At 40.7% G+C, this 26,279-nt stretch overlaps 1 protein-coding gene across 2 annotated transcripts in view; it reads left to right on the top strand.

Moving 5' to 3' along the window:
- Nucleotides 1-698: 698 nt before the first annotated feature.
- The window catches only part of Kdm1a (lysine demethylase 1A), a 52,055-nt gene continuing 26,474 nt past the window's right edge, over nt 699-26,279 (top strand). Inside the window, exons 1-3 of one of the 2 annotated variants that reach the window (XM_075945050.1) lie at nt 699-1,197; nt 8,861-9,026; nt 23,751-23,810. In XM_075945050.1, the coding sequence (XP_075801165.1) occupies nt 841-1,197; nt 8,861-9,026; nt 23,751-23,810 (583 nt within the window). In that variant the 5' untranslated portion in view covers nt 699-840. The remainder of the gene's footprint in view (nt 1,198-8,860; nt 9,027-23,750; nt 23,811-26,279) is intronic. The other variant, XM_075945048.1, reaches the window with a different exon arrangement.

The raw sequence follows: 26,279 nt of genomic DNA, 5'->3' as shown, positions 1-26,279 counted from the left end.
GAGCAGTCTTCTTCCTTGGTGATTACCCCCACACCACCACCCACACTCAACTTCCCAAACATCTCAACATTCCACGAATAAAACCCCCAGCACCACTTTAGGAAGAGGTGACTTACGTAAAAAAGGTGTTCCATGCCCGGAGACAAGGGCATGGAGGGGGCATGGTGGGGAGTGTGAATGTGGACGGTGTCCTGACCCAAGAAACAAAATGAACAAGGCTTGGCGGCAAGAGAGAGTCTCACTTTGACTCAAATCAGGATTTCCTCATTTCTTCAATTTTATTACCGTGGAAATTCGTGCACTCCTCATTTTCCCCCAGTCCAAGCTGGGTGGTTATGAAGTCCCCCAGCGCTCCGTATAACCCAGGGCCATATACAAACAAGGCAAGTGCTCTAAGGTTGAGTAACACAGCGTAGGATAATTAAGCGATCATTAATTAAGTAGTCCTTCTGGGCGTGGTCCCCCCCCCCCCCCCCCCCCCGTCTCACTTCGGTGGTAAACTCTCCGAAAGCCAGAACTCTACAATCCAACCCTTGCCCTGCAGTTAGACTAAATGGTATTAGCCGCCTCCCTACCGTAGGGGGCGCGCTACGTCGGCCTCACTCAGGCTCCGCTCTAGCCTCCAGGACGCCGCTCTATGGCCGCGAGGAGGCCGGGCGGGGGCACAGCTGCGGCTTTTTGTCCTGACGCGGCGGGAGCGCGCAGAGCGCGTGCGCACGCGGAGGTGTCTGGCTTCTCCCGGAGCGTGTGAAGTGCGGAGCTGCAAGGCTAGGCGGCTGCGGACCCACGGAGCGGCAGTCCGAGCGGCCCCTGCGGCCCGCGGCGGCCAGGCGGCCCGAGATGTTGTCGGGGAAGAAGGCGGCGGCGGCAGCAGCGGCAGCGGCTGCGGCGGCGGCGGCGGCTGGGACGGAGACCGGGCCCGGGGTGACGGGCGGCGCCGAGAACGGCTCTGAGGTGGCCGCGCCAACCGTGGGCCTTGCGGGCCCCACGGACGTCGCCACGGGGGCGGCGGGAGAGCGCACGCCTCGAAAGAAGGAGCCTCCGCGGGCCTCGCCGCCCGGGGGCCTGGCCGAGCCTCCCGGGTCCGCCGGGCCTCAGGCGGGGCCCACGGCCGGGCCCGGCTCCGCGACGCCCATGGAGACGGGGATAGCCGAGACCCCGGAGGGCCGACGGACCAGCCGGCGCAAGCGAGCGAAGGTGAGGCCGGGCCCAGCCGCCGGTCCCCGGGGCTGGGAGCCGGGGTGGCGGGGGAGGGGAGGCAGCCTTTGTGCGGGGACCCGGCTGTCGGGCACGGGAGGGTGTGACCGTGATCGTCTGACTGGGAAAGATGGCTTCCCGACGCGCTGGTCCACCTGTGTGTGTGGCCATCGGGCGGCTTCTGGTCTGGGTGCACGCGGGAGCTGGAGGTGATGCTCGAGAGTCAAGGGACACGGAAAGGAAGGGACTCTCTCTTTGTTTTTGTTTTGCCAGGTTCTTAATTTTTTTTCTCCTCACACAGTGGTCTTTTGGCGTTGGTTTTTTTTTTTTAAAAAAAAAACATTTAATTATTGTCAGGGCTCGAGTGGAGCTCATAGGACCGCTCGCCTGAGTCGGTTTTTGTCCTTCCACCATGCTCAGGAATCGAACCGAGGTTCTCAGGCTCGGCGACACACGCTGTCTCGGGGCCTCGGGTAGACTTCTGCAGACGTGGAAGCGGATGAGGAATGCTCCTACCAGTTGGTCACGGTGCAAATGCAAAGATAAAGATTTGGCATCAAATCCAACGCTATACACAGATAACCTCTGTCTCACACCTCTGCGCCAGATGGTGCAGTTGGCACGCGGCCAACGTTTTCGCGTGTGTGTGTGTGTGTGTGTGTGTGTTTCCCCCAAACGCCCCTGAACGGGTGGGTGTTGCGTTTTAAGAATGAGTAAACTGAGGTTTACAGGTGAAAAGTTTGGCGTTTTGACAAGGTGTCATTTGTGATTGAAACGAAGAACCACCTGGGGCAGTTACATGGCCGAGCTTCGGTGTGGCTTTTTTTTTACTACACAGACTTTGGCGTTTTCTGCAGAGTTCTTAATCCGATAGGGGAGACTAGGAGTACGTGTGGGTATATAATGAGTATATGATGTGGTCTAGGGATGTATCTGGATGGCGTGTTTGAGGCCCTGGGTTTCTGTCCACAGCCCTGCAAAATAGATAACGTGTTAAATAAAGTCGTGACCTCTCCTTATACGTTGTTTGCTCCTGATGTACTAGGGAATTGCTTGTGCTAGACAGGGTCTCTACCATTGCTGTATATCCCCTTTTTGTCTTGAAGCTAAGTTGCCCGAATTAGCCCTGAGTTTATTTTGTGGCCTCGACAGGGCTTGGATTTGTGATGTCTTGCAACAACCTCTCCCAAGTGACTGCCTGCATTTGTTTTTGTTTGGGTTTTTGTTTTGTTTTGTTTTTATCAATTCAGTTGAAGGTGTGACCAGAAACAGATTTGAGGTAATTTACGTGCCAGTGTTGTTTTTTAAAATATGTATTCATGAGACAGAATCAGCACCGCATTCAGTTTAGAACATTTTCTCTGGTTTCTCTGTTTCCCAAGGACACCTGTTTGGAAGCTGTCTTTTCTCGCACCCTACCTTCAGCCCCTTGGCAGCCACTAGTCTATTTGCTGATTATATGGAGTTGCCTGTTCTGAACATTCTGTATGGAGTCTCAGGATATGTGGCCCTTTATTTTTGCCATTAGTATGGGTTTGCCATCATTTATTCATTTGGACATTGAGGGGATGGGTCGTCTTTTTTATTTATTTATTTATTTTTGCTGTTCTGTATGAATAGTGTGTGTAGCATGTGAGCATACATTTTCAAGTCTCGTAACACCTGGATTATAATTGCTGGGTCAGGTGTGAATTCACTTTTGTGAGGAAATGCTACCAAATGGTTTTCTAAAGTCATGTCTACAGTTTGACCTTGTATCAGCAATGTGTGTGGGTTCATTTTCTCCATTATCTTTGTCAATATTTAGCCTTGTCTATCTTACTGTAGACATCTTTGTAGATCTGAAATGGTATCTCATTGTAGTTTGGCAAGCATTTCCTTAATGGCTAATGTTGAACATGGTTGGGGTTTGATTTTTTTGTTTTTGTTTTGTTTTTCAAGACAGGGTTTCTTTGTATACTCCTCGCTGTCCTGGAACTTACTCTGTAGACCAGCCTGGCCTCAAACTCACAAATATCTGATTGTCTCTGCTTCCCAAGAGCTGTTTTTTTTTTCTTTCCTTTTTTTTTGCCATTTGTGAGATTTTTTTTTTTTTTAAGAGCAACTGAGGCTCTTAAACTCAGCTGAGGAAGACCTTGAGTTTCTGATACACCTGCCTCCACTTAGTACAGTGCTGTGATTACTGGTGTGTGTCACTTTCACCCAGTTTTATTCGGCACTGGGCACTCTACCAACTGAGCTACATCCCCACCTCTACCTAGTCACATTCTTGACTCATTTTTTTAAAAATAATTTGTTTCACTTTATTTCATGTGCATTGGTGTGAAGGTGTCATATCAGATCCTCAAGAACTGGAGTTACAGACAGTTGTAAGCTGTCGTGTGGGTGCTGGCAATTGAACCCAGGTCCTCTGGAAGAACAGCCACTGCTCTTAACCACTGAGCCATCTCTCCAGCCCCCTCATTTTTTTAAATGGATTTTTTTTAAGATTTATGTATTTTGGGGGCTGGAGAGATGGCTCAGTGGAAAGAACACTGGGTGCACTTCCAGAGATCCTGAGTTTGATTCCCAGCAACCACATGGTGGCTCAGAACCATCTGTAATGAGATCTGGTGCCCTCTTCTGGCATGCGGGCATACATGGAGGCAGAATGTTGTATACATAATAAATAAATCTTTAAAAAAAATTTATGTATTTTGTTTACAGTTTTCTGTCTGCATGTACGCCTGCAGGCCAGAAGAGGGCACCAGATCTCATTACAGATGGGTATGAGCCACCATGTGGTTGCTGGGAATTGAACTCAGGACCTTTGGAAGAACAGGCAGTGCTATTAACTGCTGAGCCATCTCTCTAGCCCCCTTAAATGGATTTTTAAATTGTTTTATAGCTGGTTGTGGTGGCATATGCCGGTAGGATTCACTGAAGGAGGCAGAGGCAGGAGGATCACGAGTGTGAGGCCAGCCTGGGCTACACATTTGGGCTGGAGAGATGGCTCAGCAGTTAATAGCACTGCCTGCTCTTCCAAAGGTCCTGAGTTCAATTCCCAGCAACCACATGGTGGCTCACACCCATCTGTAACGAAATCTGGTGCCCTCTTCTGGCCTGCAGGCATACATGCAGACAGAATACTGAGAATACTGTACACATAATAAATAAATAAATCTATTTTCAAAAAAATTGTTTTATAGCAAGATTTATATTTTTAGTTTCAAATGTTTTAAACTTTGATGAGGTTCAGTTTATGTATTTGCCTTGATCTTCTGCCCCCAGTGTGACCACCTTAGGAATACCTTTCTGGTCCCATCATTTTGTCCCATTGGTGTAGTTTTCTGTCCATATGCCACCAACACACTGTTCTAATTACTGTGGTTTTGAAAAAGATTTTTGAAATCAAGATGTGTGATCTCTTCAGCTTTGTTCTTTTTCAAGATCACGTTGATTTTGTTCTTTTAATATGAATTGTGGAACTACTTTATTAAATTCTTTTAAAAAACCCAAAACCCCATAAACACATGCATTCGAGCACTTGTGCATGCTTTTGTATACACGTCTGTGCATCGGGTGAATGTGTATGTATGTTTATGATTATGCAGAGGAAGAGGTTGACATCAGTTGTCCTCCTCAGTCATTTCTCTGAAATATTTTTTTTTTGACAATGGATCACTATCTCAAGGATCCATCTTTTTTTTTTAATATTTATTTATTATGTATACAATATTCTGTGTGTATGCCTGCTGGCCAGAAGAGGGCACCAGATCTCATTACAGATGGTTGTGAGCCACCATGTGGTTGCTGGGAATTGAACTCAGGACCTTTGGAAGAGCAGGCAATGCTCTTAATTAACCTCTGAGCCATCTCTCCAGCCCCCTCTCTGAAATATTTTTAATCTAGGATCTTTCTCTTTCTTTGAGCCTGGAGCTCACTGATTTGACTAGATGACTGTGAACCCTCAAGATTGTCCTGTTTCTGATTTTTACTAAGCCATTGTCTTTGTAATTCTCTTGGACTTTTAATTCCTGTTTTTCCATCTCGATTAGCTTTTTTTCTTTATGTGCATATATGTATCATGCTTGTGTGCTCATGTTTGTGTGCACGAGGAGGCTGGGGTTGATATAGAATGTCTCCCCTTTATCTCTGTTCACTTTATTTACTGAGTCAGGGTTTCTGACTGAACCCCAAACTTTTGTGATATGGCTCTGTCTATATTACTCCAAGGATGCGCTGTATATCCCAATTACTGGAATTACATGTGGGCTACCACTCCTGGCAATCTTTTATGTGAGTGCTGGAGTCTCTGGTCTGTTTACTATTTGTGCTTATCCCAGGAGCCATCTTCCCAGCCTTGTGATCAGATCTTAAACTTTCAAAAGAAATATGAGATTTCTGTTTATTTTGGGGACAATTAGAAGCAAGAGATGACTCAGTGGTTAAGAGCACTGACTGTTCCTCCAGAGGACCTGGATTTGATTCCCAGAACCCGCGTGGTGGCTTACAATCATCTGTAATCCCAGTTCCATGGGATCCAATGCTCTTTTCTGGTCTGTGTGGACACTATGCATGTGGTGCACAGAAACACTTGGATGTAAAACACCCACAGCAAAAAAAAAGTACAAAAAAAGTAGCAATAACAAAGAGGTGAGAAATTTTATGCATTCACAGCCAGACTTGAGAACTAGTGTGAACCATAGCTTCAGTGGGTGAATATCCGTTTAAGGAGTAAAAGGCAAGCTGAGTGTGGCCCTGCTGGCCAGCATTGTGGGGGAAGTGGGAACAGGAGGCTCTCTGAGGTTTATTGACTGCTAGCCAAGCTGTTGGTTCAGTGAGAGACCCTGTCTCAAGGGAATAAAGCAGAAAGTAATAGAACAGGACACCCAGTTTTCTCCTTTGGCCTTAGAATGTGCAGGAGTACATACACTTGTACATATACACCCCATAGGATTTTTTAAAAAGGAAGCTGAGGCTATTGTAGACAGGCTTTGCTTTAAGAGTTTTGCGATATATATAGACAATATAGCAGTGTTTTGTTGCTTTGAGATTTGTCTAGTATGGGGGCGCCTCTTTTAAAATAGCATGTTTTTATATAATAAAAATTAGGTTGGAGTTTTGTAAAGGTGTTACTGAAGATGGCAGGATCAATGCTTGGGCCTGACAGTAGATCTAACAAACTAGGCTTTGTAGCACAATTTCTAATTGTTCTTAATAATAAAAACTCAGATACTAGGGGTGAAAGCTGAGAGATCAGAGAAGCAGTGCAGCCAGCCACTAGAGAGACCTTTTACCTCTACCAGTGCTCAGACGGAAGGAGCAATCCTGTCTTCAGATTGCCTCCTCAGCTGCACCTTAGACTTCGATTGTTTCCACCAAACCTCAGACTGCGTTGAACTCCTGTCTCCTCCTATCTTATATTTTTCTCTCTCTGCCCAGCCTCTACCTCCTGTCTCTACCTCCCTAGTGCTGGGATTAAAGGTGTGGGATCCCAAGTGTTGGGATCACCTTTGTGTTGTAATAAGAGCGCCGGGGCTGTGTCCCCGGCACCCAGCTGCCTGCATGGTTAGCTTTATACCTGAAATAATTACACGGAAACTATTCTTTTAAATACTGCTTGTCCCATTAGTTCTAGCCTCTTATTGGCTAACTCTTACATATTGATCTAACCCATTTCTAATATTCTGTGTAACCCCACGAGGTGTGGCTTACCAGGGAAGATTTTAACCTGCGTCTGTCTGGAGTGGGAGAATCATGGCGACTGCCTGACTCGGCTTCTTTCTCTCAGCATTCTGTTCTGTTTTCTCCGCCTACCTAATTTTCTGTCCTATCAAAGGGCCAAGGCAGTCTCTTTATTTAACCAATGAAATCAACACAAAACAGAAGACTCCCACGTCATTTCCCCTTTTCTGTTTAAACAAAAGAGAAAGGTTTTAACTTTAACATAGTAAGATTACATATAACAAAACAGTTATCAAGCAAGAATTACAGTTACAATATTTATATCTTTTATTTTTCTGTTGAAAGGAGCTGTGGGCCGCGTTCTTGCCGCCTGGCTCCTGGCCGCCAGCTAGCTTATGCCCCGAAATAATTACACGGAAACTGTATTTTTTTAAAGTTTGTTTTTGTTTTGTTTTTCGAGACAGGGTTTCTCTGTGGTTTTGGAGCCTGTTCTGAAACTAGCTCTTGTAGACCAGGCTGGTCTCGAACTCACAGAGATCCGCCTGCCTCTGCCTCCCAAGTGCTGGGATTAAAGGCGTGCGCCACCACCGCCCGGCTAACTGTATTTTTTTAAACATTGCCTGGCCCATTAGTTTTAGCCTCTTATTGACTAGCTTTTACATATTGATCTAACCCATTTCTAATAATCTGTGTAGCCCACGAGGTGGCTTACCAGGGAAGATCTTAACCTGCGGCAGTGTCAGGTGGGAGAATCATGGCGACTGACTGACTCGGCTTCTTTCTCCCAGCATTCTGTTCTGTTTTCTCCGCCTACCTAATTTTCTGTCCTATCAAATGCCAAGCAGTTTTTTTTTATTAATTAACCAATGAAAGCAACAGATAGAAAGATGACCTTCCTCCATCACCTTTGTGTGAGCTCTGTCTCTCTTTTAAACATTTAATTTCCTGTGGCCCAGGGTAGCCTTGATTGAACTCACAGAGATCCCTCTGCCTCTGTCTCCTGAGTCCTGTGATTAAATGCCACCACTCCCTGGCCTTTAGTGGCTTAGCTCTGCACTCTGATCTTCAGGCAAACTTTATTTATTTATATCACTACAAGGCTGGGCCATCTGTTCTCAGCTTTTGTCAATTTAAAGAGGCAAGTAATAGCAAAAAGCAGGAAAAAACACAGTTGGAAGAGAAACTAATGCCTAAGCTACATCCACAGTGTGTGATATTCTAAGACATCTTTATTTAGGCTGCCCATGGAATAACCAGCCTGTGTAGCTCAGGTTGGTTAGCCTTGAAATTAAAAGTCATCAGGGTGCTCAAAGTATAGGCATATGCCACCATATCTGGCTCACTAGTTAACTGTATTTTGGGCTGAAGGCTATTTTAGTTGAAATGTTAGTATGTGAGCACATTAAAAAAAACTTGGAAGAGAGCTTGAGTTAGATGTGTGACCAGTATAATGATGTAAGTTACAGATTGGTGTAAACCTGAACTGACACATATTCTTTCTTGAGGCTTTTTGTCTTTATTTAACTTTATTTTATGTGCAGGTGTCAGATCCCCTGGAACTAGATCTTCAGACAGTTGTGAGCTGCCATGTGGGTGCTGGGAATTGAACCCGGGTCCTCTGGAAGAACAGTCGGTGCTCTTAACCACCGAGCCATCTCTCCAGCCCCCGGCTTTTTGTCTTTAATAACTTTTTTAAAAAGATTTATTTATTTATTAAGTAAACAGTGGTCTGCCTGCATATGTACCTGCAGGCCAGAAGAGGGCACCATATTTCATTATCAATGGTTGTGGTCCACCATGTGGTTGCTGGGAATTTGGAAGTGTAGCTAGTGCTCTTAACCTCTGAGCCATCTCTCCAGCCCTCTTTAATAACTATTATAAGTTCGCTTGATCCTTGTGAAGTTTGAAATCAATTAATTTCCATTAATGGTTCCAAATAGGGTCCCTGATTGATTCTCATTGTATTTAGCTTTTTTCTGGTATAATTTCCACTTAGGTTGAATACAGAGAGATGGATGAAAGTTTGGCCAACCTCTCAGAAGATGAGTATTATTCAGAAGAAGAGAGAAATGCCAAAGCAGAGAAGGAAAAGAAGCTTCCCCCTCCACCTCCTCAAGCTCCACCTGAGGAAGAAAATGAAAGTGAGCCAGAGGAGCCATCTGGTGAGTTGTAGCGACCAACCATGGTTTGTTTTATCTTAGAAATAAGAATCAGTTGTTTTGTTGTTCATATCTTGCGGTGTTGTTTATGTCTTCATCTTTGACTTATATTCTGATTCTGGGGCTCTTGCTGTGTCTTCATGTTGTGTATACATGTATATATGTGCACATGTATACCTAGTGTTGCTGATAATTTTTTGTGTATATCAGAAAACGAAGGGAAGGCGATAGATAATATAGCAATGTATGTCGGTTAGAATTAGGAGAAAATAAATGGTTAGAGAAAACACAGAATGTCAAACCCACAGAGCCAGTCTTCACAGCAACAGCTTAAAGTTTTGGTTTTTCAGTGTTGTTGTCTTTGTTTTTATTTACATATACTTGTTAGTAAAAAGTTTTTTTCCCCTGAACATATAAAAACATTCTGAAGTTAAAAGGACCAGGCCTAAGATCTTGTAATTTTTATTTATTGAGCCAAAGGAATGATATAAGACAAGACTGTGGGGCTGGTGGAGATGTTCAGTCAGTTAAGTGCTTGCTGGGCAAGTCCCAGGACCTGAGTTCAATCCCCATCACCTTTGTAAAGCTGAGTGCTGAGGAGACAGAGAGAGACACAGTGATCACTGAGGTTTGTTGGCCAGTTAGCCTAGCCGAATCTGCCAGCTCCAGGGTCAGTGAGACTCAAAAAATGAGACCATGATTAAAGAAGACAGGCACCGTTGAACTCTGGCATCTTTATACACACTAACACATGTGTGCATTTGCACAAACTCAGACAAAAAAGAAAAGACAATGAAGAGAAGACTCTGGTCTCACATAAACTTTCTTTTTTTTTCTTTTCTTTATTTATTTATTAAGGATTTCTGCCTCCTCCCCTCAACCGCCTCCCATTTCCCTCCCCCTCCCCTCACATAAACTTTCTTATACCATGAAAAGATTATTGGAATTTATATTGTACAAGCTTCAGATAGATAACCTTTAAAAAAACTCGCAAATGTTGTCAGGCTTGAGTCCTCTCTTTCCGAGGCTATCCTAACCAGTTCTGGTTTGTTTTGGAGAGCCAGTGTGAAATAAGAGTCTTAATTGTTAATTAGTACTTTGTGTTTTCTGCCCTGAATAACATTTCATTAGCTCATTTTGACTTTGAGAAATTATAGCATTCCTCTCCTTGAAATGACTTTTTAAATTTCTATTAGCTGCCTGCCCCACACTTCACTAGTTCTTCCTTTAAAATAGGGTGCCTATTTCAGGCCCCATCTGCTTTCTCTTGTGTTACTTTCAGAGTTAGCCAGATTAAAACTCAATTCTGACAACTTCTAGCTTTTGACCTAGCATCTTTTTATTTTTTATCCAGGGTGTTTCTCCTCTTTGGTGTTTTTGTAAAGCATTTTTTTTTTAAAGTCTACTATTAATGCTGGTACTCCACTTGAGAGTATTAAAAGTCAGTTGTTAATGTAAATTTAGATTTAGAGCTTAAATTCTGACTAAAGCTCTTAGAAATAATGTGAAATTGAAATAAAATATTATAAAAATATTTTTTGAAAAATAGAAAGATTAAATTCTAAATTAAATTAATCCCAGTATCCAGGGGTTTTCCTAAGACTTTCTTAAAATAGTTACCAGGCAACTCCTTATTTGAAGGCTTCTAGTCTGTGCCTTACTTTTACACATGCAACTTGAGGCAGCAGAGCCTTCTCTATACTTCAGCAGCACCTTCTCATTATCACAATTTCTTCATGTCTTTCCCAAATCTTGTATTTAGCTTTCTTTGTTCAGTCTGAGTCTCCCTCTCTTCTTTTTCCTCCTTTTAATACAGTCTTTTTGAGTCTTATCTTTTTCCTCTATTTACTGGGCACTTGCTATTGAAATGCCTGCTAGTCTCGTGAGACTACAGATCCTCAACTTAAGAGTTCTTAAGTATTGTACAGTGATGATCTGATATGTCAGAGGTTATTTTTTTGGTGTGATATTCTGTGGTCCCAGTAGATATGATTTATTTTAGGTACCAACTTGAGATACACTTTCTTTGTCCTTTAAAAATGTAAACCAAGTCTTGGTTTTTATGTATTTTTGTTTTTATAAGAGAGTTTTATTACATAAATATCAGGCACTGGTTCTGCAAAAATGTCTTGAAGGGATTTGGGATTTGGAGGCACTGTTTTTACTGTCTTTACAGTTCAGTGCTTCTATATAAATTAGGGTTTGAGTTAAGAAAACAACTAGAAGTTGTCTAAAATGTTCTAAGTGTTGCTTGCTTAATTTTATTCTTTTAAATTTGTTAACAAAATTTTGCTTTGTTTTCTAAAGTGTTAATGGGGGGGGGGCTTTGTTATTTATAAAAGCCCCAAGGTGTTCCAGAGATTTATCAAATGATTTGACTGGAGAAATTCCTTTAGATGAGAATTGAATAAGGAAACTGTAAGGCAGATTGGAGCCATATTGTAGAGAGCCTAACTTGACTGATAATCTGGTTAGAGGAAGTACCTAAATTTTTTTTTTTTTTTTGCGGAATTGGGATCGAACCCAGGGCCTCCAGCTATCCAGATGCGAGTTGTACAAGTTATTCACCAGTGCTTCCCAGTCTCGCCCGGAGGTCATTTAGAGGATGAGGGTAGTACTGAGCTATTTGTTGTAGAAAAGTCAGTCTGTGGAGGGGACTAAAAGCATAGAGAGAGATGGACATTGAATGGAGAAAAGTGTGATGAGAGTTGATTTGTGGTGGGGTGCCTTTCTCATGCTAAGAGATACTGCATCCAGCCCTCAGTTAATTTTTAAAAATGAAAATAGAGGTTTTATATGTTTCATGTTGTTGAATTTAATTTATTGGGAGGAAGGTCTCTATTTGGATTTAAACATTGCCCCCCTCCTCAGTTTTTTGACAGTGCACTGTGACATTGTAGTCCTAATAAAATCATATGGGTAAATACAGATTTTTAGATATTAACTATTGCTTATATTTAAACCTATATTTTTGTTTTCTCAAAATGTCCATGTTGTTTATTTGGTTTAACAAATGGTTTTGTTTAATTTCCTAGTATCTTTTCTGTGAAGATTAAACTGTTGATATTTTGTTTGTGTTCTAATAAATAAAGCTTGCTGAAAGGTCAGAGACAAAGGAGCAAGACACAGCCAACTCTTACCCTCTCCTCAGCCAAAAAAGGGTTGAGCTCCTGTGTCCTCTCGCTTTATATGCCTCTCTCCGCCCAACCATATTGCTTCCTGTCAGTTTGTACAGACCTCTGGACCTCTTTGGTTAACTAGTGGCTAGCTTCGCCCTCTGGTCTTCAGGCAAACTTTGTTAGAGCCCAAACAAAATAGCACCTCATTAAACTTTGTTTTTGTTTTTTTTTTTTAAGTCTGGTGGCCTGATTGGGAACAAAGTGCATTTGGGTTGCATGTATTGGTTAGTGGTGGAGCTTCTGTAATAGACGACTCATTCATTTGATCTTCAGTGGTTCAGCTCCTCAGTTGAAGGATCTTCTTATAGAAACATACTTTATTTGGAGCTTGACTCAGCTTGTCTCGTGTACGTCAGATCATTCCTTGACATTGCTCAGGCTTTACCCTGTTAATTGCTCTGCTGCTGCTAAGCCTTTTGTGTACAGAAGCATCACTTGTCCCCGTCCTACTGCCTTACTAGTTGCTGACTTTACATTTACAGTAGAGTACTCTGCGTTAGGAACATAATATTCTGTTTTGAGTAATAAGTAGCTTTGTTGTACATAGCTTGAGACATTTAACTTCAAAATAATGAGCAAAAGCACATTTAAAATAGGCCACTAGATGCTTTCTCAAGGCTTCTTCAAGTTAATGAGCGAGTGTGTGAGTTGTTTTCACAGGGGTGCCACTTAAACCACTGCTCAATTCTCAGGTTAGTTTTATTAGACATGGTTAGTGGATTAGCAGTTATAATCTACCTGTTAAATATGAGAAGAATTATTTTATCTTACGTACATTCTTTTTTAAGCCAGATGAAGATCTCTTTGCAGTATAGTCAGTTCTTTTGTACTTTGGGAATGTATGTGTTTGGGTGGAAAAGCTGTTAAATTAGCAAAATTAACTTATGTGATAATTGGTATAACAAAATTTTTGTGTGCTTGAAATAATTTGGGGACCCTTGTATTAAACTGTGGGCTTAAAAGTTTCTTAAAAATTCAGTTTGGTTTGGAAGTGTAGTTCAGTGGTAGAGCACTTGCTTAACATAACATAAGGCCCTGGGTTTGCTCGCCAGCGCTGCCCCTCCCCAAAGAACAACAACAACAAAAACTTAAAACAAACAAACAAACAAACAGAAAAACCCTCTAAAATAAAATGCACATAAAAGAATATCCAGGAGCTAGGCAGATGGATCAGTTAGTAAAGTGCTTGCCTTGCAAACATGAGGACCTGAGTTCAGGTCCCAAACTGCCCAGGTACAATGGTTTATGTCTTTATTCCAGCACTGGGGAGCAAAGACAGGAGGATTCTTGGGGCTTGCCAGTAGTCTAGATGAATCAGCAAGTTCAGGTTCAGTGAGACAAAAAATTAGGTGAAGACTACTGAGCATATTGATGGATACCTTTAATACCAGCACTCTGGAAGGTGAAGCCAGGTAGATCTCAGTGAATTCAAGGCTAGTCAGGGCTGCAAAGTGATGAGCCTTACCCCGCCCCCCAAAAGAAAATGGAAGAAAGGAAGGAGAACAATTGGATTATACATACATGCACCCAGAAAATAAATTAAAAGTATACACAACCTGTAGTAGTAAAAATACTGAATAATCCAAAATAAATATAGAAAAGGTATGAATAGAAAAATTTAATTCCAGTGACATTGGATCACAAAGCTGTTATAATGAAAATATATGACAAAAATTGATAAACATTTGATTGATTATTCAGTGTAACAAAAAACTAAAAGGCATATTTTGTTTTAGTGTGTGTTTCAGAGGACAGTTTGTGGAAGTACCTTCTACCATGTAGGTTCAGGTATTAAACTTAAATTGTTAGACTTGGCAGCCAGTGCCGTTACCCAGTAAGCCATCTCCCTGGCCCTGGAAAAGAGCTGGCAACTGATTTCCTACTTGGTTAGTAATAGGACCTCATGTAGCCCAAGCTCGTTGTGGACTCACTTTGTTGAGTCTAAGGTTGTACTTGTGACCCTCTAGCCTGTACTTCCAGGGGCTGGAATTGTAGGTATATATTATCACAATCAGCTGGTTTTCTTTAACAGAAAAGGAGAAAACAGGCCAGTGAAATGGCTCATTGGGATAAATATCTTGCTATCCGTGCAAGCCTGGTGTGATGACCTGGTGTTAACCTACCTGGTCTACAATAGTGAGTTCTATCTAGGACAGCCAGAACTATGTGGAAAGACCCAGTCTTTTTTTTTTAAAAAAAAAAAAAAAGAAAGAAAAAGAAAAATAAACCTAAAACAAGCAAAACCCTAGAGAGACTTGAAAGAAAAGTGTAGAGTATAGGATTGGTATATAAGTCAGAGGCAAAATTTTTAAAAAGTAAAACAGAACTGTGTAGTGGGCTGCGGGCAGGCCTGTTTTTCATCCTGCCCTGCTCCCGCATGGCTAGCTTTACACCCGAAATAACAACACACAAATTGCATTCTTTTAAACACTGCCTGGCCCATTAGTTTCAGCCTCTTATTGGCTAATTCTCACATCTTGCTTAACCCATTTCTAATAATCTGTGTAGCACCATGAAGTGGTGGCTTGCCGGGGAAAGATTCAGCATGTCTGACCTGGCTGCTGGCTCCACCGCGTCTGACCTCACTTCCCTTCTTCCCAGCATTCTGTTCTGTCTACTCCACCTATCTAAATCCTGCCCTGTCAAAAAGCCAAGGCAGTTTCTTTATTAACCAATGAGAGTAACACATAGATCATCATTTCCTCCATCAGAACTGGAGGGTGGTCCACGCCTTTTAATCCCAGCACTCAGAGCAAGGTGCAGGTCAGATCTCTTTGAATTCCAGGCCAGCAAAACAAAACAAAACACCACAAAAAACATTCAAGAAGCTGGAGATAAAGGCTCCTTCTGCTCTGGCAAGACCTGCAGTGAATCTCTGAGTCTGAGGGCAGCCTGGTTCACAGAGCCAGTTCCAAGATAGCCAGGGCTATACAGAGAAACCCTATCTAGAAAAACAAAACAAAAAAGTAATAGGGACATTCTTGCAATAGTTCCTTATTCACTTGATTTAACACACACCAACTAATTGTACAATTGTAATCCTTTGTTGCTCGTGTAATTCTGGAGTCTAAGGATTCAAAAATAAGACTAGATCCTCCACCACAGTATTCAGTCCAAAGAGCTACAGATACTAGCAGCTGACTTCGCTGTAGGAGTGAAGCAGCACAATATAAATATTAAAGGAAAAGTGTAGGGAAAATCTAGAAGATTATTTTATTTTCTAAAGTGGTAGGTAAATCTGTATGAAATCATTTGTATCAGATTATGTGTATAATCTGCTTTTAAAGTAATGTATATTTGTAGAGTCAATCTATCAAGGTAGCCTGTGTATTACCTTGGCATTTTTCAAGAATATTCATCTTGTTATTTATTATAGTCACCATGTTGTTTCATAGATTTTTTTTTTATTTCATTTTTTTAAATCATGGCAGGGTTTCTCTTTGTAGCCCTAGCTGTCCTGAAACTTTTTCTGTAGACCAGGCTGGCCTCGAACTCAGATTTGCCTGCCTCTGCCTCCTCAGTGCTGGGATTAAAGGCATGCGCCGTCACTGCCTGGCTGTTACAGATTTTTCAGAAATTGTCTGCAAGTTAATGTTTCTGCTCCAGATTGGATTTGGGAATTTTACATTAAACATGAAGAACGACTGTTAGGTTTTTGTGAAGTAGTTTTAGATTCTTGATTCTGAACTGCTAATTGCTTTTGATTGTTAAGAAGAACCATTGAATCCTGTGTTTGTCCTTAGAGAGATTGCCCTGCTTTCTTAATGAATGATTTAATTTGTCTATTTTGTTTCAATTTTTCAAAATAATGATTTTAGCTAATAGTTTTAGCTGAGAAACTTTATTGTTATGATTTGAATTCTCTTTACTACCATTATTTATTTGATCTGATCACATTGTAGTACAGCAATGGGGTAATTTGTCTATGAAGATTTTCCTCATCTGCCAAATGAGGCTTTCAGTGAAGATTCCATTGGAAAAATGTAAACACTACTGTTATGTATGAACATGTTGTATTAAATACAAGGTTGAACTAGGAATAGGACAAACTGATATTTTAGTCAGAAAAAAAAAATGAGGTCAGCAAATAGCCTACATATCTTTTTAGAAACTGGGAAGTGATTGCAATACCACATTGTCAAGTATGTGCAACTATGGAGTAGAATAGTAAACATGTAGTATGAAATGTTACAGCGGCACTTTTCATTGTGGCCAGAATAAAGTTCAGTATTGTCCATTTTAAAAACAGGTCAATAAGAAAAATGGGCTTTGTTTTTTACTGCATAGACACCTGAAGCTTGTAGGTAGCAATATAACAGAATCTGAATTAAATGTCTTCTTTGGAACATTTTGAAACCTACACTATGAATCAAGACTTTGCACAAAAATAGGGGACAGGAAAATCCCCACTCTGGAATGTGGGTAAATAGTGTGTGGAAATAGTCTGTTGATTTCTGAGAGGTTTGCTTTCCCTAGCAGCACTGTGTATCGACTTCTTACTTTGTCTCCATGGTTCTGACTGCTGTTCTTTCTGGCATCATAAAGTTCAGGTAGCTCCTGTTTCAGCAGAGCCCTTTCTTAGTTCTGGACATTATGAAGGTTGCTTGTTTTAGTTAATTTTTTCAATGAAGATTTAACTCTGGGATTACTATTCCAATTGAAACCCATGCATTTTATTTATTGTTGCTCAAATACTGACCATCATTAACTGTGTTAAAAGACTTCTGGTGTGCTTGAAGATTCTGGTTAATTTTGGCTACCTCTGTGAACCAGTTTACTTGTTTTGGATTTATTCTAGCAAGCATAGATTATTTATCCTGACAAAATTGGGTCAAACAGGTAGTAGGAAAGAACTGTATTGAGTTTATTTAATGATGCTTAGATTGTTTTTTATTATTTTTGTATGTATGAGTATGTGTCTCTCTCTATATACATGTATGTTTGGTTGGCTGAAGACCAGAAGAGGGGGTATCAGATCCCTTGAAAGTGGAGTTACAGGCAGTTATGAGTCACTTATTGTAGGAACCCTTATCTCCGGCCTCTTGAATGTTTTTTTGTTTGTGCTTGTTTTTGTTTTTATTGTTGCTGGGTTTTTGTTTTGTTGTTTGTTTGGGTTTCTTGTGTTGTTGTGTGTGTGTGTGTGTGTGTGTGTGTGTTTAAGACAGGGCCTTTCTATGTAACCTTGGCTGACTTGGGACTCACTATGTAGACTTGGAATTCAGCCTATCTCTGCTGGGATTAAAGGCATGCCATTACCATGCCCAACTTTTGAGTGGTGTTTTTAAAGCCACTTCTTAAAATGGAGATAGCAGAAAGGTAGAACAAAGCAGTGATGGTTACTCTCAGTTTGTACATTTTTATTTATGTGCATATGCCTATGTGGTACAGAACAGGGTGAGTATGCAGGAGTCAGTTCTCTTCACCCACTATGTGGGTCTCTTAGATAGAACTCAGGTCATCACATATAGCAGCAAGTACCTTTACTCACTCAGCTGTCTTTCTGGCCCACTTTCTTCATTTTTAACCTTTTGTTTGGTTATTGTTTCCATTAACTGGTTCATTTTTGAAGTATGGCTTTGCTGACTCTTCTATAAGTTCAGACTTTCTGAACCTCTTTTTACTTCCAGGTAGTTTAAAAATCTTTAGATTCATTGTTCCTTCTGTTTTATTCTTTAATTTTCAGCCATCTTTAGAATACTTCAATTTCAGCTTTATCTCATTACATTTTACCTATTGCATTACCATTCTCCTGAATTAAAAGAGTGCTCTTTAAAGCCCTTTTTCCTTTCTATACCCTCATATGCATAGCCTTTTTAATTTAAGTCTTGTCCGCTTACTTATTTTGTTACAAGTTATTTCACTTCACATGAATATGATTTTGTTTACATTTAATTGCATTTTCTTTCTCTAGGTCATTCTTCCTCCAGACATCTGTTACAAAGTGATCGTATCAGTTTAATTAAAATACAGTTTGTTTTTCTGTGGGATTTTTGTTTCTGTTTTTGCTAAAGATCAGCTTTCTTCCATTAGTGCTAAGGTCAAGTTTAGTTTTCAATGTGTCCCAAGATTTGGCATTATGATTTGATATTACCATCTACAAAGTTTACACTGGAGAACCATATAGTTGAGTCACAAAAATAATTGTGGGAAGCTCTTATAATGTTTTAAATAAGTTTGCCAGCTTTCTGGGGCCTCATTCATAGCTCTTCTCTGCTGAATGTGATCTGTCGGCTATAAACTGGACATATCTAGAAGTTGGCCGTCTCTGCTTGATCCCCACTGCTATTCTAGACCATCTCCTTAGTTAAGTGTGTGCTATGCTGGCCTCTGCACATACCTCATCTGATTTTCACTGGTCTGAATGCTCTTTCCTCTCCGTCTATCCAAATGCCTTGGGACCCGTACAGAAAATCATTCCTGATCCTCAAGTCTGTTAGCTTAGTTCATTTTTTTTTTAAGTTGCTTTGTGGATATTTTTTATTTTTCTCCAGACAGATTAAACTCTTTTTTTTTTTTTTTGAGACAGGGTTTCTCTGTGGCTTTGGAGCCTGTCCTGGAACTAGCTCTGTAGACCAGGCTGGTCTCGAACTCACAGAGATCCGCCTGCCTCTGCCTCCCGAGTGATGGGATTAAAGGCGTGCGCCACCATCGCCCGGCTCAGATTAAACTCTTTTTTTAAATATTTATTTATTTATTATGTATACAATATTCTGTCTGCGTGTATGTCTCCAGGCCAGAAGAGGGCACCAGACCTCATTACAGATGGCTGTGAGCCACAATGTGGTTGCTGGGAATTGAACTCAGGACCTTTGGAAGAGCAGGCGATGCTCTTAACCACTGAGCCATCTCTCCAGCCCAGATTAAACTCTTTTAAATCAGGAATTCTACCCTGTTTTTGTATTGGTGCTCAGCTGTTTTGGGATAAGTATCCATTAAACATCAAATTATGAAATTATTAAGCATGAAATTCCACTGATTTAAAATTAAGTGGATGAATGCAAAAGGTAATATACAGTGTAAGAACTGATGGGAACAGTTGGGCAGTCTTTAATCTCAGCACTCAGGAGCAGAGGCAGGTGGATCTCTCTGAGTGAAAGTTTGTGTATCCAACGAAGAGTTTTACTTTTTTGTTTTTTAACTTTTAAAACGCTTGTTTCTTATTTCCAAGCTGATTGTCGCAGTCAATATGAAATGACTACATTAACAGTTGTTAATCTTCCAAAAAAGTAATTTCTTCCAAGAAATTTAGAAGTTTATAAAGATATTTAGAATGTAATTCTAAGAAACTAGTCAGAATAGGAAGTTTTGGGGATCAGCATACTGAGGATTTTCACCTCCCTGTATTTGAATATTTGAAGGTCAACTGACTTCTGTTTAAGATGCTGGAAAACTGGTCCCTTGGGTATTTGAATCAAGATGAGGAAGCATCTAGTCAATGGTGGAACTGGGGCACAGCTGCTACAGAAGATAAGCTAAAGAAAGACTTACTTTTGAGGGGCTGGAGAAATGGCTCAGTGGTTAAGAACACTGGCTGTTCTTCCAGAGGACCTAAGTTCAATCCCCAGCACCCACATGGCAGCTCACAACTGTCTGTAACTCTAGTTTCAGATCTGCCATCATCATACAGACATGCATGCAGGCAAAACACCAATACGTATAGAATAAAGATAGTTTTTTTTTAAAAAAAAAAAGACTTATTCTCGATTTCGAGAAGCTGTGCACACATGACCTAAGTCATGAGTCTAAGTGCTTGAGGAATTCTTTTTTGCATGTTTGTGCACTTGTGTGCTCATATTAGTGGTTGAGATGAAAACTGAAGGCAGTGCCATTAAAAATGTTGCTTTTGAGTACTTTCATTGTTTATCTTGAATTTGTACTTATTAAAGATAAGTGCTTGCTTGCTTTCACATGTCAGGAGAGTCCTGAGCTGGAGAATCCCAGATCAGATGAATAAGACATTTTATGTATGATTTGTTACCCGAATGGAAAGTTAGCTCTTAGAGTTTGTATCTGTGCTATTATGAAGAAAATGATGAGTTGGGTGTGCCTATGATTGTAGTCCCAACTTTTAAACCTGTAAAGTTGTATAGACCCTGACTCAAAAGGAAGTTCATCCCAGAATACTAATAAAGATACCTGACAGGGCTGGGGCTGTAGCTGAATTGGCAGAGTGCTTTCTAGATGAAAGCAGGCAGTTCAAGGCCATCCTCAAATGTGTACCAAGTTCAAGGCCATCCTGGAATATATGAGAGCCTGTCTTAAAAAATAAAAAGGTGGGCCGGGCGATGGTGGCGCACGCCTTTAATCCCAGCACTCGGGAGGCAGAGGCAGGCGGATCTCTGTGAGTTCGAGACCAGCCTGGTCTACAGAGCTAGTTCCAGGACAGGCTCCAAAGCCACAGAGAAACCCTGTCTCGAAAAAACCAAAAAAAAAAAAAAATAAATAAATAAAAATAAAAAGGTGGGAGCTGGAGAGATGGCTCAGAGGGTAAGAGCACTGGCTGCTCTTCCAGAGGTCCCGAGTTCAATTCCCAGCAACCACATGGTGGCTCACAACCATCTGTAATGAGACCTGGTGCCTTCCTTGCCAGCAGTACATTGTATGCTTAATAAATAAATCTTTAAAAAAAATAAAAAGGTGTCTGGGCTGGGGATATAACAGTGATGCAGCCGGGTGGTGGTGGCACATGCCTTTAATCCCAGCACTTGGGAGGTAGAGGCAGGCGGATCTCTGTGAGTTCGAGGCCAGCCTCATCTACAATAGCTAGCTCCAGGACAGGCTCCAAGGCCACAGAGAAACCCGGTCTCGAAAAACAAAACAAAACAAAAACAAAAAACACCGTGATTCAATGCTTGCCTAGCATGGGTGAGGCCATAGGTTCAGGTCCCAGCACTACAAAACAAGCAAGCAAACAAAACACTTGTGGGATTAGGCATGTAGCTCAGTTGATAATTGTAGCTCTTCATTTAGTAGTGATGCAAATATAATTCAAGCACTTAGAAGGGTTAGAAATTCAGCAAATGCATACATGAGATCTTGTCTTTGGGGTGGGGGAAAGGAAGATTCTCAGCTCCTTTGGGAAGTGGGTAATATACCACAAATAAATACATTATGTTTAGAAAATAACTATATCTTTTCACTTCTAAACAAATTAAACTTTCAGCCAAGAAATAAATCTAAAACTTATTAAACATGTTTTAGCTTTGTCTTTCATCAGTTCTATTTGTTTTTTGTTTTGTTTTGTTTCAAGACAGGTTTTTCCTTGTTTGGCCTGGAAATCACTGGTCTCTAACTCAGAGATCAGATCCACCTGCCTCTGCCTCTTGAGTGCTGAGATTAAAGACTGCCCAGCATGTTCCATCTGTTTTTATCTTTTGCTTGCATTCATTCTCTTAATTTTTTTGCCTAAGTAAACCTTAGTATGAAAGAGCTTTTAAAAATACTTTCAAGATTTTGATAGCTTCCAAATTTCTCCTATATATTCTTATCAATAACAGTATCTTTTTTTAAGAACAGAATTTTCTATGTAGCCAAGGCTGAACTTGATCTTGGCATCTTCCAACTTCAGCCTTCCATGTAATTGAGGGTTATAGGCATGCACCACTTACTATACCTAGCTCAATCAGTGTCTTTATAAGAATTTTTAAAATGAAGTTTTAAAAGCAGAAGCAAAAAAGACTGCCCTTCCTTTTTTGCTATATTATTCTTTGTAGTACAATAATCAGGAATAAAAAAATGTAAAAAATGTATCTTCTGTTGAGTACCATTAATAGTAGCAAAACAAATGATGAGCTACTTATAGCTTAAACAGATTTGCTTATTGTAAGGCGTCTAGCTGGAGAAAAGGAAATGATAAGAATAGGAAGGGTAGACTAATTGAGGCTCAATGGCCAGTTGAAAGTGCTCTTGCTTTTCTATTTGATTTTTCTTTTTTAAAGTATGAAATGTCTCTACAAGAAGAAACTTTATTTTTGCTAAGTTGGGAATGTCATTTGAGAGAGAACAGCTAATGGTATTTTGAATCAGAGTTTCTCTGTATAGCCCTGACTGTCCTGGAACTCACTGTGAAGAAAAGATTGGCCTCAAACCAGGGGAGTCCACCTGCCTCTCTCTGTCTCGTGAGGGCTGGGATTAAAGGTGTGCCCCACCACTGCCCAGTTTAAAATGTTATTCTGAAACTGTGTTTGTTTACTGTTATGAGCTTTTTCTCTCTTACTTTTTCTAAATATGATTTAATATTCTGATCTACGTGGTTCTGTGGGGGAAACAAACCAACAATGACGATATTTTTTTTTTTAACTCACAACACTTTTAGGAATAAAAATCATACCAAGAGTGAACATTTCTGATTTAAATTGTAGGACCTGTGTTCCCAAGATTAGTTTGCAGATTTGGTTTAGCATTTTGGTCTTCTCATCATGATTATGTGCTGTTTCCTAGGGGCTCAACATAGCTAATCATACACATTGTATTTGTCTAAGAAGAACCTTCTAGAACCTAGTGGTTCCTTTAGATGAGCATAGGAAAATAATCTTTAAAACTGTTGTCTGCCATCAACCATCACATTCTGTTGTCAAAAGTCACTGCTTGTGTTTCATAGACCTGAAATATTTTTGAGGGCTGTAACTTTTTTACAACTCAGTGCTGTCATGTGGGGATAGTTTAAAATAAACTGTCCATTGAAGCTTGCCTCAGTTCAGATCACTGTGTGATTGTGTTTTCCTACTTTGAAAGACCACACTGATCTCCTTGCAGTACCAGGAGCCTGGAAGCGCATGATCATAGTGTCTGTCTTGGTAATAGACTGTACAAGACAGTTGTTGATGATATTTTCTGATTGAATTTAAAGCTTTGATTCTTGAAGTTCTCCACAGTACCATCGAGGAGATTTTTGTTGTATTTTGTTTTTTTAAGCCAGGCCTAGTATATAACTTAAGGTAGAATTTCCCCTACCATCCTCCCACAAGCATGTCTGTCTGCAGTTTGGCCTCTTGTGTCTTTACTGAGGAAGCACTGGCATATTCAGTCCATCCTATCTTCTGTTTATGGTTAACAAAACTACTGTAGGTGCTGAACTTTGAGTTACATCCCCTGCTTTGATGAGAACAGTATTTTTACTAAGATTGTCAGTCATTTGCTTGTTGTAGTTTTAGATAGAAAACTAAGAGACTTTGATGCTGAATTGTTGCAGTTTCAGGTCCTGTAGTCCTTGTCAGTCTAGCAACAGTTACTTAACAGACATTGGAATCCATCTCCCATCCCATCCAGACTTACTTAACAAGACTGGCAGCAAGAATTTAGGAATTAGAAATACCATGTACTTTGCTCAACTGCCTTTCAACAAGGATCAGCATGTGAAGTTGAAAATTCCTGACCAGAATTTGAAAGATGATGTAATACCATGGGCCTTGATTCCAGAAGGAGTGCTCTGATATGGGTTTACTAGTTGGTGGTAAATTCTTGAGTCACCAACTATTAGGCCTTTATGTCCAGATAATATCTTAATTTATGGAGTAAGGTCCCTGAGTTCTCCTCTTTCCTTCCACAGGGCAAGCAGGAGGACTTCAAGACGACAGTTCTGGAGGGTATGGAGACGGCCAAGCATCAGGTGAGGGTGGCATTAGATGCTTGCCACTTTAGCAAGAGCCGCCAAGTCAGGGAGTAATTGATGCTTGCAAGTGTTTTTGGCTATGGTATTCTCATTGTAGCCAGAAGCACAGCAGTAATGTAACCCACAGGACAGAGTAGTATAAGTAGAGAGCGTAGCCAGAGCATAGGCAGGCAAACTCTGTTGAAGTCCTCAGGCCGATCTCAGCCCTCCATTCTTCTTCATGTTTTTGAGGAGATGGCGGGTACTTTTCTCGGGAATCATGAGACCTTTAAAGAGAAACATAGTACTAGATACAGACAAGAAGCCATGGACTCAAGTCTTAAAGCTGAGATATTTATTCTAGGACTACACTCTAGGTGGCATCTTATAGGTGTAATTGTTGGCGTTGGGTTCTTTTTCCAATTAATAGTATGTAATCTCTTTACAGTTGAATTACTTTGTTCTAGGGTAAAAAAAAATCACCCTTTAAAAAAGCATATTCAAAGGACTTTCTCTTTTCAGACCAAACTATGGATTTTTACTTCTAGGAAAGGAAAAAGTAAAGGATTTATAGGGCCATCATTTGGAACAATTAAGCTTATTCCAAGAACTGGAAATAACATGTTTGTGTTTCATCCTTTTTGTCTTTGAAGAATGTGTGTGTGTGTTTGTGTGTGCCAGGGCTCAAAGCTGGTTTATTTAGACTCTTGGCTAAAATTGGAATACTTATTGCTTACTGTTGAAGGCTGTCGTCTCTCATTAAATATAGATTATATGTCTGTTGCAGTTTGTGTCTAGTAGGCTCAGGACATATTTGTGTTTTATTTTGGATCAGGAGTAGTTCCTTGGAGATAGAGCAGTTGGTAGTTAGTGGTCAAGGGGATTTGAATTGTTGGAAGTGGAAATCTTTCCAATACTGACCCAAGGACCAGAGATTTATAATCACAGACCCTAACTGAACGATGCAGGAGATCTTCTTTTTGAAACACGATTGGGGACAGCCTCTAGAGTCTTAATCTCAAGGAAACCAAGTTTTCTTGTTTTTTGTTTTATGAAATGTTCCTCTTTGCTTAAATAAATAGATTATAATGTATTGCTGGTAAACAACAAACTGTCATGTGAAACTGTAGAGCAGGTTCTGGCTGTTGTCAGGAGGGAGGTGAATGTTGTGGATCCTCCAAACCCTTTCTTAGGTTAGATCTTGCCATGTTCAGAAGTATGTTGCCATGTTCAGAAGAAGACACATGACATAATCAGAATTTAAAACATGCCTAAGTCGTCAGCATTCTTCTCCAAATAAAGCCAGGCACTCTTGAGGGTTTTTTAATTGTCAGGATTGTGTCTTGGTTTCTTAAAATCCATGTTGCTGTGTGTCTTCTAAATCTTAGAGCTGGAAGGGAGCTTGAGGCCATCTTGTCTGGCTTCCTGCCTTCAAACAGTAGTATTGTATATCCCTGTTTATGAGTTAGAGCCTGAAGGAAACCCAAAAAAGCTTAATGCGCTGGCCAGCAGTAAACCAGCAGCTATGAAAAGGACCAAGGGACTTCTTAGAGTATAGACTGCTTTGTATACTGATGGCAGTATACTTACCCTAAAGATAAAAAGTGTAAGTATGAGAACTCATGACTTTGCTTTTTTCTTCCTATCTTTACTCCTTATTTTAAAATCATTGTAGTAGGACTTGATGCACCTCTGCTGATTTTAAGAAAGACTTTATGTAGATCCCATGAGGCTTTTGTTCTCACTTTCTGCCTGGATTCTCTTTTATTTAAAGAACTATCAGAGGCAAATGATATGTGGAGGCCTTCTTTCTCTAACTTCTCTGTAACTAGTCAGAATGCCATTTACATCTCATAAAAATCAGGACAAAATAATTTTGTGGCATAAAATACTCAGAGTTCTACCTCCCTCCTTTCTTCTTTTCTAGTTGACTCACCTTGTGAAATCTAGGTTGTTTCTTTAAGAAAAGAAGGTTTTGTACGTTTTCTGGGACAGCATCAGATGATTGCAGTCTGGAAGGAAAGCCATTCCAGAGCTTAACTGTGAGGGGTGGGAGACAAGACTGAAACTAAGCAGACTGGGGCTCTTTAAAAATTTAAACAGCATCTTTGTGACATTTCTAGAATAATAAAGTGTGTTAAGCTCACCCAAACATATAATTGGAAACTATTCCAGAGCCAAGTGCAAATAACTTCTGAATTCTATGGTTACTTAAACGGGACATTATGCAAATCAGTAGGTTTCCTGTAAAGGAGATAGATCTGTGTGAGTTGTGAGAGTTTTGATTTGTCTTGTTGGCAGTACTGAGGAGTGTGCCAAGCCTGCATGTGTCCATGGTGGGCCTGTGCTCTTGGGCAGTCACCTCAGCGCTCACTGAGTGTTCCTAGGGACTGTGTTAACTTGAGAAGTTGGTATTGCAGTGTCAGTTCAGGAAGATAAAACTGTAAAGTAATATTGTTTCTGATGTGTTAATATCACCTTTTTAGT

This window comes from Microtus pennsylvanicus, chromosome 13 (assembly GCF_037038515.1).
Source record: "Microtus pennsylvanicus isolate mMicPen1 chromosome 13, mMicPen1.hap1, whole genome shotgun sequence".
In the NCBI taxonomy this organism is placed as follows: domain Eukaryota; kingdom Metazoa; phylum Chordata; class Mammalia; order Rodentia; family Cricetidae; genus Microtus; species Microtus pennsylvanicus.
This window is presented reverse-complemented; position numbering and strand designations above follow the sequence as displayed.